Source organism: Penaeus vannamei, chromosome 22 (assembly GCF_042767895.1).
Source record: "Penaeus vannamei isolate JL-2024 chromosome 22, ASM4276789v1, whole genome shotgun sequence".
Taxonomy (NCBI): domain Eukaryota; kingdom Metazoa; phylum Arthropoda; class Malacostraca; order Decapoda; family Penaeidae; genus Penaeus; species Penaeus vannamei.
In genome coordinates this window covers 8804506-8817005 of record NC_091570.1, presented here as the reverse complement: position 1 = coordinate 8817005, position 12500 = coordinate 8804506, and the positions used below count along the sequence as shown (strand labels likewise).

Below are 12500 nucleotides of genomic sequence, written 5' to 3'. Positions count from 1 at the left end.
TCCCCTACGTCTACCCTTATCGTCCCCCTTCCCCCCCTCCCTCCTCCCCTAGGTCTACCCTTATCGTCCCCCCTCCCCCTCACTCCTCCTCCCCTAGGTCTACCCTTATCGTCCCCACTTCCCCCTTCACTCCTCCCCTAGGTCTACCCTTATCAACCCCTTCCCTCCCCCTCCCTCTCCTGTAGCCCCCTTCCTCCTACAGAATAATAATCTTGCCCTGGGGTCGCCTCCCTCGCTCCACCTCGACTCTCCCTCCTCCGTCAGAAGCTCGGCGACCCCTGCGTAAATAAAGAGATTATTTCCTGTAGCTTTGTTTAGCCCGCGGGATTGGAGGTCGGTAGTGGGGGTGGGGTAGGGAAGGGGGCGGGGAAATGGGAGGGTGAAGGGGTTGTGGGGGAGGGGAATGGGAGGGTGAAGGGGTTGTGGGGAGGGGGATGGGAGGGTGAAGGGGTTGTGGGGAGGGGGAGGGAATGGGAGGGTGAAGGGGGTTGTGGGGAGGGGGAGGGAATGGGAGGGTGAAGGAGTTGTGGGGGAGGGGGAGGGAATGGGAGGGTGAAGGGGGTTGTGGGGGAGGGAGGGAATGGGAGGTGAAGGGGTTGTGGGGGAGGAGGAATGGGAGGGTGAAGGGGTTGTGGGGGAGGGGGGGAATGGGAGGGTGAAGGGGGTTGTGGGGGGGGAGGGAATGGGAGGGTGAAGGGGGTTGTGGGGGAGGGGGCGGGAATGGGAGGGTGAAGGGGGTTGTGGGGAGGGGAGGAAGGTGAGGGGGAGGAGTGGGGAAGTAGAGGTAGAGGGAGGGAGATGGGGGAAGAGGGAGGTGAGGTAAAGGTAGGAGGAAGGTAAGGGGAGGGGAGGGTAGGTAGGGGATGTTAAAAGGGGAGACGAGGATGGGGGAGTGGAGGGAGGGAGAAGAGGAAGGTGGAGGACGGATGGTGGGGGTGAGGAGGAAGGAGGCAAGAGTACGATGATGCGAGAAGGAAAGATGAGGAGAGAGGGACGGGGAGAGGGCCTTGCGGTAGGGGGTGGGGGGGGGGAGGTAAGAAGTCAGTCGTGAGAGAGATGAAGGAAAAGTTTAAAGAGGGGAACAGAAGAATAGGAGGGAAAGGAAAGGGAAAATAAGAAGGGGATAATAAAGGATAGGAAAGAAAGAAAGAAAGGAAAGAAAATGAGATGGAAGGAAAGGAAAAATAAGAAAGGGGTAGAATAGAAGTGGAGGGAAACGAAAGGAGAGAAGAAGGAGGGGAAGGAAAGGAAAGGAAAGAAAGGGAAATTAAGGAAAGGAAGAAAAAAGGAAAGAGAATAAGACGAGACGAAAGGAAAGGAAAGAAAATTAAAGAAAAAGAAAGAGAATGAAAGGAAAGGGAAGAAAAAGGGAAAGGAAATAAAACGAAACGTAAAGAAAAATAAGGAAAACGAGAGGATTAGAAAGAAAGGGAGAAAGGACCCCATTGCACCGACCCCTTCTTCCTCCCACCCCCCACCCCCCCCTACCCAACGCAAGCATCGTCTCAAGCTTTTCCTCATTCTTATAGGGCGTGTCTCCCTCCTCCAAGCGTCGAGTCAGATCACGAGTGGGCGTGGTCTCTAGGGATGCTGGAGGACTTGATCAGCGAAGGGCTACGGGGATTGAAGGGCGGCGCGGGGGGGGGGGGGGGGGTAGGTAGGAGGAGAGGGACACCATCTTCGATTTGTCTTGGAAAGACGAAGAACAACCCCTCAATAAATAAATAAATAAATAAATAATAGAATAAGATAAAAAAATATATTAATCAAAACAATATGGATGTTGCTTAGAAGGACAAAATAAAAGAAAAAAATCAAGCACTCACAAAGGTAATGGAAAATACACATACAGCAACAGAGAATTCCTTGGAAGAAAAGAAGAGAAAAGAAAAAAGAAAAAAAGAAAAAAAACACAGATCAAAACAAGAAGGAAATTTAGTTAGCCGGACAATAAAAGACTTTAAAAATGTGAAAATAATAAAACACAATGAAACTAAAAGAAAGAACTCCCTCCCCCCTCCCCCCTCCCCCCCACACACACACCAACAAACCAACCCCAGCTCTAAACAGCAAAGCAAGAGATGGTTACTGTTAGCGAAGACCCCCCCCCCCCAGGATTCCCAAGGACCGGGGGAGGGGGCGTTGAGAGGGGGGAGGGAGGGGGGCGTGGGCGTCGAGAGGGGGAGGGAGGGGGGGGAGGGGGTCGAAAGGGGGAGGGAGGGGGCGTCGAGAGGGGGAGGGGAGGGGGCGTCGAGAGGGGGAGGGAGGGGGCGGGGGCGTCGAGGGGGAGGGAGGGGGCGTCGAGAAGGGGGAGGGAGGGAGGCGGGGGCGTCGCGAGGGGGAAGAAAAGGGGGTGGGTGTCGAGAGGGGGAGGGAGGGGAGAGGGTGTCGAGAAGGGGAAGAAAGGGGGAGGGGGTGTCGAGAGGGGGAGGGAGGGTGGGGTGCGTCCAGGGAAGGGGGGCGTCGGGTGGAGGGAGGGAGGGAGGGGGGCCTACTACCACCCAAGAGCCCACGGGGAACCTCTTCCTCCCTCCGGCCTCCTCTTCGCAATATCTTCGCCTTCCCCGCGCCAGTTCTTAAGCCGGGAGCAGGTTTTATTACGCACATAAAAGTTGCACATATAAAGGACTTGCATTATATTGTTTCGAATCATTCTCGGCTGGCATTTGCATGGAGGAGGAGAGGGAGGGGGAAGGAGTGGGGAGTGAGGAGGGGAGTGAGGAGGGGGGAGGAGGGAGGAGGGAGGGAGGAGGGGAGGAGGGGAGAGAGAGGGATGGAGAGTAGGAGAGGGGAGGGAGGGAGGGGGAGGAGGAGAGGGAGGAGGAGAAGGAGGAGAAAAGGGGAGGGGAGGAGGAGAGGGAAGGGGAAAGGGTAGAAGGAGGAGAAGGAGGAGGGAGAAGAAGATGCTGAAGAAAAAGATGGGGGAGGAGGAAGAAAACGGAGATGAAGAAAAAGAAGAAGATGAAGAAAAAGAAGAAGAAAAAGAAAAAGAAAAAAGAAGGAGAAAGAAAACGAAGCAGAAGAAAAAAAAGAAGAAGAATAGAAGGAAACACACCCACACCCCCACACACCCCCACACACGAGTCAGGACCCCGGCTTCAGTCTGCATTCAGTCTCCTTCCTCCATCATTCCTCGACCTGCTTCCTCTCCTCATTCCCATTCCCGGCCGATTCCAGGAGCGGGCAGGCCGGACCAAGGGCAGGCCGCGAGATCAGGTCATTTGCCTTTGAGAGACAGCCGATGAGGATTGGGGATGCTGGAGGGAAGGAGGGAGGGGGAGGGAGAGGGATAAGGGGGGGGAATAGGTGGGGGGAGAGGAAGAGGGGGAGGGAGGGAGGGATGGGGAGGGAGGAGGAGGAGGGGCGGGGGAGGAGGAGGGGAGGAAGGGGGAGGGGGAGGGAAGGAGGGGGAGGATAGGAAGAAGGGAGAGGGAGAGGGAAAGGGGGGGGGAACAGGAGGAGAAATAAATGGGTAAGAGGCGGGGGAGGAAGGATGGGAGGAGAGGATAAGAGTAGGAGAAGGAGGGGAATATGAAATAGAGCAGGAAGAAGAGGAGAAGGAAGGAGATGAGGAGAGGAGAAGAGGGATGCATCAGATGGGAGAGAAGAATCATAAAAGGGAAGAGAGAAAGAAGGAGAAAGATAAAATGAGTAAGAAAGAAGAGGAATGAAAAACATCAACAAAAAAACAACAACAATGACAGTAATTACCATAAAAAATAATAAAACTAATGACAGAAAAAAATGATAATAATACCTACAAAACTAATGAGAATAAGAGAGAGAGAAAGAGAGAATTATAGTTGAATTTGCCAGTCTCCTTCACACGGAGGATGAAGCAAACCTCAGACCCGCCCTCTTGCATATCCCAATATAGACCTCATTCAAGATCCTGCCTCCGCCTCCGCCTCTCCTCTCCTCTTTCCTATTCCTGTTTCTATATTCCAGTTTCTTCCTTCCTCCGTTCTCTTTTCTTTCCCTTTTCCTTATTTCTATTCTGCGTTCTAGGTCCCTTTTCTTCTCCTTCTCTTCTCTTCGCCATCTAGTTCTTATTCTTATCCTTCCCCGTGTTCTTCTCTTTCCTATTCCTGTTTCTATATTCCAGTTTCTTCTTTCCTCCGTTATCTTCTTTTTCCCTTTTCCTTATTTCTATTCTGCGTTCTAGGTCCTCTTTCTTCTCCTTCTCTTCGCCATCTAGTTCTTATTCTTATCCTTCCCCGTGTTCTTCTCTTTCCTATTCCTATTTCTATATTCCAGTTTCTTCCTTCCTCCGTTCTCTTCTCTTTCCCTTTTCCTTATTTATATTCTGCGTTCTAGGTTCTTCTCCTTCCTTTTCCCATTCTCTTCGCCATCTAGTTCCTATTCTATTTTCTTCTCTTTCCTGTTCTATATTCTAGTTTCTTCCTTCCTCCATTACCTTCTCTTTCCTTTTCCTATTTCTACGTTCTAGGCCCTTCTCCTTTCTCTTCCTCTTCGCTATCTAGTTCGTATTCCTATCCTTCTCCATTTTCTTCTTTTTTCTATTCCTATTTCTATATTCCAGTTTCTTCCTTCCTCCATTCTCTTCTCTTTCCTTTTCCTATTCCTATTCTGCGTTCTAGGTCCTTTCTTTTCCTCTTCTCTTCGCCATCTAGTTCCTATTCCTATTTTCTTCTCCTATTTCACCCCATTTTCTTCGGCTTCCATTTCCTATTCTATATTCCAGTTTCTTCCTTCTTCCATTCTCTTCTCTTTCCCATTTTCCCTATTTCTATTCTGCGTTCCAGGTCTTTCTCCTTCCTCTTCCCCTATTTTCTTCGCCATCTAGTTCTTATTCTTATCCTTCCCCCATTTTCTTCTCTTTTCTATTCCTATTCTGTATTCCAGTTTCTTCCTTCCTCCGTTCTCTTCTCTTTACCTTTTCCTATTCTGTATTCCAGTTCCTTCCTCCTTCCATTCTCTTTGCCTTCCAATTCCTATTTTGCATTCCAGTTCCTTCCTCCTCCCCTTCCCCTCTCTTTCGTGATACATTCCTCCTTATTCCCTTCTCCTTCTCTTCCTTTCTTCTTTCTTATCCTCACTTTTGTCCCTGTGCTATCCGTGTCTTTATTCTCTTTCCCCTCTCTGGCTCCTTTCTTGTTCTCCTTTCTCTCTCTCTTTTCGTTTACCCTCTTTTCCCTCTCCCCTACCCACTGCCCCTCACTTTGCCTTCCCCTTTCCCTCCGCCCCCTCCCCGTTACCCACTCCCCTGCCTTCCCTTTCCCCATCCACCCCTGTCCCGCCCCCTCCACCTACCCACTCCCTCTGCTTTCCCCTTCCCTCCCCTCCCTCTCCCCCTATCCTCCCTCCCCCTCACTTTCTCCTCCCTCCCTCCCTCCCTCTCCACCTACCCACCCACTCCCGCTCACATTACTCCCTCCCCCTCACTTTATTCCCTCCCTCCCTCCCCTCACTTTCCTCCCTCCCTCCCCTACCCACCCACTCCCCCTCCCTCTCTCCCTACCCTCCCTCCCTCCCTCCTTCCCTCCCTCCCTCCCTCCCTCTCCGCCTACCCACCCACCCACCCTACCCTCCCTCCCACCCAGTCCCTCCCTCCCTCCCTCCCTCCCTCCCTCCCTCTCCCCCTACCCACCCACCCACCCTCCCTCCCCATCCCTCCCTCCCTCCCCACGGCCCTCCTCATCGCCCCCAGACGTGCGTCGCTGTGGAATATTCCTGAGTAACTTGTGCGTGGTTTGCCTGCCGGAGACGTGGGGTTCGAACCCCCTGAGGCCTGTGGAGACCCTGTGTTTCCGGCTGGGTTTGGGGGGAGGAGAGGAGGAAGGGGGAGGAGGAGGAGGAGGGAGGAGGGTGGAGGTGGAGGAGGAGGGGAGAAGGAGGGAAGGAGGAGGAGGTGGAGGAGAGGAGGAAGGAGGAGGAGGAGGAAGGGTGGAGGTGGAGGAGGAGGAGAGGGAGGGAAGGAAGTGGTGGAGGAGCTGGAGGAGGGAGGAAGGAGGAGGAGAGAGGAATGGGGAGGAAGGGGAAGGGAGGAAGGGAAGGAAGGAAGGGAGGAGGAGAGGAAGGGGAAGGGCTGGAAGGGAGGAGGGAGGAGGAAGGAGAAGGGGAAGGAGGAGGAGGAAGGGAGGAGGGAAGGAGGAGGGAAGGGAGGAGGGAAGACAAGTGGAGGAGGAGGAGAAAGAAGAGGTGGAGAAAGGAGGTGGAGGTGGAGGAGTGGAGGAAGGAAGGGAAGGGTGGAGGAGGAGGTGGAGGAGGAGAGGGAGGAGGAGGAGGAGGAGGAGAGGAGAGGGAGGAGGAGGAGGAGGAGGAGGAGGAGGAGGGGAGGAGGAGAGGAGGAGGAGGAGGAGGAGGAGGAAGAGATGGAGGTGGATGTGGAGGAGGAGGGAGGAGGAGGAAGGGCTGGGGGAGGAGGGAAGGGAGAAGGAGGGAAGGGTGGAGGTGGAGGAGGAGGAGGAGGGAGGAGAAGGAAGGGGAGGAGAAGGAGAAGGAGAAGATGAGGTGGAGAAAGAAGAGGTGGAAGGGCTGGAGATGGAGAAAGAGGGGGAGAAAGGAGGAGGATGATGATGAGGAGAAGAGGAAGAGGAAGGAAAAGGAGGAAGATTAGATAATAGGAAAGACAGGGATAGTAGAAGAGGAGGAAGAGAAGGAGAAAAAAGTGTAAGGAAGAAAAAGAAGGGAGGGAAGACTACGAGAAGAAATAGGAAGAAAAGGCAGCTTCACTCTGGGGGCCAGGTGGTGCGTGTGGCGGCCGGGGGGGCGGGGGGGGTGCGCTTATCTCACTACCGCTTTTCGCTTGATCTCTTGCTCTGTCTAAGAAGGTAGGGGCGTGAGGGTACATACGCACGCACGCTCGAACACGCACACGGGAACACGCATACACACTCAGAGAGAAGAGGCGAGAAAGTAAGAACAGGAGGTAGAAAGTGAGTGAAGAGAGAGGGAGGGGGAGGGAGGGAGGAGGGAGGGAGGAGGGAGGGAGGGAGGGAGGGAGGGAAAGGGAGGGAGGGAGGGAGGGAGGGAGGGAGGGAGGAGGGAGGGAGGGAGGGAGGGAGGGAGGGAGGGAGGAAGAGAGAGACAAAAAGAAAAAGAATAATGAAAGAAAAAAAAAAAATGAGAGAGAAGAGAGAGAGGAGAGAAAGAAAGGGAGAAAAGAGAAGAGAAAGAAAAAAGAAAATGAGAGAGAGAGAGAGAGAGAGAGAGAGAGAGAGAGAGAGAGAGAGAGAGAGAGAGAGAGAGAGAGAGAGAGAGAGAGAGAGAGAGAGAGAGAGAGAGAGAGAGAGAGAGAGAGGGGGGGATAGAGAAAGAAAAAGAATAAGAAGAGAGAAGGAAAGAAAATGAGAAAGGGAAAGAAAGAGAGAGAGAGTGACGGAAGGAAAGATATATAGAACAAGAGAGACACAAACAGAGACAGACAGAGACACATAGAAAGAAAAAAACATCCAGACAGAGACAGAACGAGAACAATCTTGCAGCTATCACAAAGACAAACAAACAGACAGAAAGACCGATAGAGAGACACGCAGCCAATCGAATCTTTCTCCAGGCGAAAACAAACACCTGTCGATGCTCCCAGGCACGCCAGCCTCTCCCAGGGACCTTACGAACATGGTAATCAGGTAAACAAATGGCGACCCCTGGCAACCCCAATGCATTTATTTGCAGATAAAAGACTACATTATGTGCCGATGCTGTCAGCGCATGAGCGGGAGATTTAAAAGGAAGAGGGAGAGGGGGGGGAGGGAGAGAGAGGGAATATACACACTCACACAAGCACACACAAACACAGATACACACACACACATATATATAGATAGAGAGATAGAGAGATAGATAGATATAGATAGATAGATAGAGAAAGAAAGAGAGAGAGAGAGAGATAAAGAATAAAAGAGGGTCAGACAAACATATAACGATATATATATATATATATATATATATATATATATATATATATATATATATATATATATATATATATATATATATATATATATATAGAGAGAGAGAGAGAGAGAGAGGGGGAATGAGAGAGAGAGAGAGAGAGAGAGAGAGAGAGAAACAAAGAGAAAGAAGAAGAGAGAGAGAGAGAGAGAGAGAGAGAGAGAGAGAGAGAGAGAGAGAGAGAGAGAGAGAGAGAGAGAGAGAGAGAGAGAGAGAGAGAGAGAGAGAGAAAGAAAGAGAGAGAGAGAGAGAGAGAGAGAGAGAAAGAAAGAAAGAAAGAAAGAAAGAAAGAGAGAGAGAGAGAGAGAGAGAGAGAGAGGGAGATAGATGGATAGATAGATAGATAGATAGAGAGAGAGAGAGAAAGTTATTGAGGTAGAGGGAATTTCATCTCTACTTCAGACTGAAAATACTCTAATGAAATCTTCCACTTGAAGCGACAACAACAAACGACCGGGAGAAAAAAAATGAACAGAGGAAAAAGAGAGAGAATCCTAAAAGGAAAAGAGAAAAATATAAAAAAGACAAAAAAGAAAGAAAGAAAGAAAAAAACGTAGAAAAGAGAAAAATAAAAGGGGGAGGAAAGAACTCGAGGCGGATCCCGATGCCAAATGCAATTAAGTGTAAAAAGGGATAAAGGGAGTGGAGGGAAGAAGGGAGAAATGGAGAAAGAGAGGGAGAGGAGAGGGAAATGGAGAAGGAGAAAGGAGAAAAGGAGAGAAGGTAGAGAGAAGGAGGGATGAAGGGAGAAATGGAGAAAGAGAGGGAGAGGAGAGGGAAATGGAGAAGGAGAAAGGAGAAAAGGAGAGAAGGTAGAGAGAAGGAGGGAGAAGGGAGAAATGGAGAAAGAGAGGGAGAGGAGAGGGAAATGGAGAAGGAGAAAGGAGAAATGGAGAGAAGGTATAGAAAAGGAGGGGAGAAGGGAGAAATGGAGAAAGAGAGGAGAGAGGAAAGGGAAATGGTGAAGGATGAAAGGAGAAAAGGAAAGAAAGGCAGAGAAAAGAGGGGGAATGGGAGAAATGGAGAAAGAGAGGGAGAGGAGAGGGAAATGGAGAAGGAGAAAGGAGAAAAGGAAAGAAGGCAGAGAGAAAGAAGGAAGAGGAAAGAGGGGGAATGGGAGAAAAGGGAGAGGAGGGAGAAAGAAAGAGGGGGAGAAAGAGAGAGGAGAGGAGGGAGAAAGGGAGGGGAGATGGAGAGAAAGAGGATGAGAGAGAGAGAGAGAGAGAGAGAGAGTGGGGGGGGAGAAGAAGAGGGAGAGAGAGAGAGTGAGATAGATGGATAGATAGATAGATAGAGAGAGAGAGAGAGATTGGGAAAGAAAGAGGAAGAAAGTACATAGGCAAACAGACATACTCGTTCATACAAACATATAAATGGACAGATAGACAGATAGGTAGAGAGAAAGATAGTTATAGAGAGAAAGAAAGGGACAAATAGAGATGAGAAAAGGAGAGAGAGAGAAGGTGAGAATAAGCAGTCTGATAACAGGTTCGTTAAAATGACAGCACATCATTATGGCAACGCTGACAGGTTATAAGCACGAGAAATATTTCCAACAGGACATGGAGGATCTCGAATAAAAAAGAAGAAGAAAAAACGAAAGGAAGAGAGAAAGGTAATGCGAAGACGATGGTGAGAGAAAGAGAGACGGAGAAAGAGAAGAGACAGAGAGAGCGAGAGCGAGAGCGAGAGCGAGAGAGAGAGAGAGAGAGAGAGAGAGAGAGAGAGAGAGAGAGAGAGAGAGAGAGAGAGAGAGAGAGAGAGAGAGAGAGAGAGAGCGACGGAGAAAAAGAGAGTGAGAGCGAGATAGATAGATAGATAGATAGATAGAGAGAAAGCAAGCAATTCTTCATTTTTTTCCTTTTACGTGCCAATCTTACAGTCGTTGAGAACCATTCCTCTCCATATTTCTCTATTTTTCATATTTTAGATCACTTCAGCTGGTTTCTCTCACGCCTATTTCTTCCTGTTTCTCTCACGCCCATTTCTTCATGCCATCGATAATTTCTTCACGCTGTCTTCACTCTAGTTTCTCATCGATTCTTGCTACTGCTTTAAGTGTTCTAATTTTTTTTGTTCTTATTATTACGGGCTTGTGAGAGCTTATCTGAGGTTATTGCATTTTTTTAAAGACCCTTTTAGCGCTTTTTCCATTGGTTACTACTGCTTGGTATGGCGTTTTCATTTTTTTCGTGATACGCTAAACCTCTGCTGCCTTTTATAATATCTAAGGCTGTTTTTTTGACTGTCTCTGTCTCACTCCTATGATTTAGAAATGATATGATATAGTATTCTAAAACTCTCTTTCTGATCTTAAAAGATAGGTGCTTATAGGTTAATATCTTTGATTGGTCAATGAATGTCTTCTTTATTTGTGTAATATCATATTTTGATTTTGTGTATTACTCTTCCATCCTTGTTTATATTAGCTCTTGGGTGTTTAAAGTCATTCATTTGTTGTGTGTTTTTTTTTTAGTTTAATATTGCTGGCTGGTGTCTGCTGCTTCTTTGAGATCACCATAGTTACTGTTTTCTTGATGTTTAGGCCTATTGCTTTCTTTTTTTTATTATTGCTTTGTGTTGTAACTCTCTTTCAAATGTTGCTTTGGGATTTAATGTTGTCCGTGTAGCGCAGGTTATTCATGTTATGAATTCCAATGTTGATTCTGGGTAATCCTATTTCTCTCCTATTTGCTGTGTAAGGAAAATATGTCAGGGGAAAGAACCCTGCCCTGTCTCTCTCTCTCTCTTTCCTGTCTCTCTCTCTCTCTCTCTCTCTCTCTCTCTCTCTCTCTCTCTCTCTCTCTCTCTCTCTATATATTCTCTCTCTTTCTCTCTCTCTCTCTCTCTCTCTCTCTCTCTCTCTCTCTCTCACTCCGTCTTCTCCCAAGCTTCATCTCATACTATTTGGCTGCAGTCTGCTCCTAATAAAGATTCATTGGTGCTTCGTGGGTCTTTACAATCAACAATTAGTACTTCATATAATCTAATCAGATGCTCATGCTGTGGCGTCAAATCGGTATGTTAATCAGGTGTCTTTGCTTATTGTATCAAATGTACTTCGTCAATAAAACGCAGGTACCTGTCTTTCTGTACTTAGTATGTGAATGATGTTGGTGGTACACTTCCATGCCATCAAACTACATTAATCCTCTGTAATTTCTGGTGTGATCTTGTATCCTATTCTCAGCATGATTACCCTGAGGGTTATCTTTGTTATATGACTCATTAAGATGGTGAAAAATTACAAAGAGAAAGAAAGAAAAAAATCGAAAGAATTAATTATGTTAAAGTGTAAAGAAATGAACAAACAGAAGTGAAAAAAAAACTTTGTTATATGAGTCATTAGAATGATGAAAAAATACTCACAAAATAGAAAAAAAAATTATGTTAAAGTGTAAAGAAGTGAACAAACCACGAAAGAAAGATAGGAATAGAGGGAAGAGAGGAGGAAAAATAGAAGGAGATGAAAAGGAATGAAGAAGGAAGAAGGGCGTAGGTAGGCATATCAAAAGGGAACTTATGGAGAAATGATGGATCTGGTGTTGACGGGGGGGGGGGGGGGGGTAACACGAGAGGGGGGGGGAGGGGAGGTCACAAAAGGGGGGGAGGGGGGGGAAGGGGAAGAGGGAAAGGGGAGGGTATTGATAAAAATGGGAGACGAGCGAGGGAGAGAGAGATCAAAAAGAATTTATCTGGGGTTATTGGTGTGGTTCCTTATTTGGTTATTGATCAATTGTTTGGTTCTTTAAATGTTTTATATTTAGATCTGTAAGAGACTAAATTAAAGAAAGAAAGAAAGAAAGAAAGAAAGAAAGAAAGAAAGAAAGAAAGAAAGAAAAAAACAAAAAACAAACACAGGTCAGCCCCCGCCCAAAAAAAAGGAAGAAAAGGTCATCAAAACAAATGCATAAAGATCGACCAAATACAAAATCGACCTAAAATAAACCGAAAGTATATCAAAATATTAACCCGAGATCCAACAGAAAAAACAAGCCTTTAAAAATCAACCTAAAATCACCCCCCCCCACCCACAAAAAAATCCCAATTCCTACCATATGAAATATAAATATAAAAAGAAAAGAAAATGTAATCATAACTCCCGACAACCCCCCAAAAAAAAAAAAGATAAATAAATAAATAAAAAATAATAATCACAGATCTCACCGATTCAAACACGTCCCTGAAAACAACAACAACTTACGAATCTTACTGAATCTGATACCCGACCTTCCCCCAAAACAACAACAACAACAACAACAACAAACTCACGGATCCTTACAGAATCTTATTCCTTCCCCCTCCCCCAAAAAAAAAAAAAAACAGCTACAACAACAACACCAACCAACTCACGGACCTTACAGAATCTTATTCCCTCCCGACCTCCCCTCCCCCCCCAAAAAAAAAAAAAAAAAAAAAAAATCTACAACACCAACACCAACAACAAACTCACGGATCTGTCTCCGAGATGCGACACGGTGCACGGCAGGAAAGCGGAGTCGCCGACGAGGGCAGTGACGTTCTGGGGCGTGTCCTCGTAGCTCGGCGACAGCACCTCCCTCGGGTTCCACCACAGCTGCGAC

At 47.8% G+C, this 12500-nt stretch overlaps 1 protein-coding gene across 1 annotated transcript in view; it reads right to left on the bottom strand.

Moving 5' to 3' along the window:
• The window catches only part of LOC113805411 (zwei Ig domain protein zig-8), a 117286-nt gene that overhangs the window by 102404 nt on the left and 2382 nt on the right, over nucleotides 1–12500 (bottom strand). The window contains exon 3 of the mRNA XM_070137008.1: nucleotides 12371–12500. This exon is cut by the window's right edge and continues 34 nt beyond it. Coding sequence (XP_069993109.1) covers nucleotides 12371–12500 — 130 coding nt within the window. The remainder of the gene's footprint in view (nucleotides 1–12370) is intronic.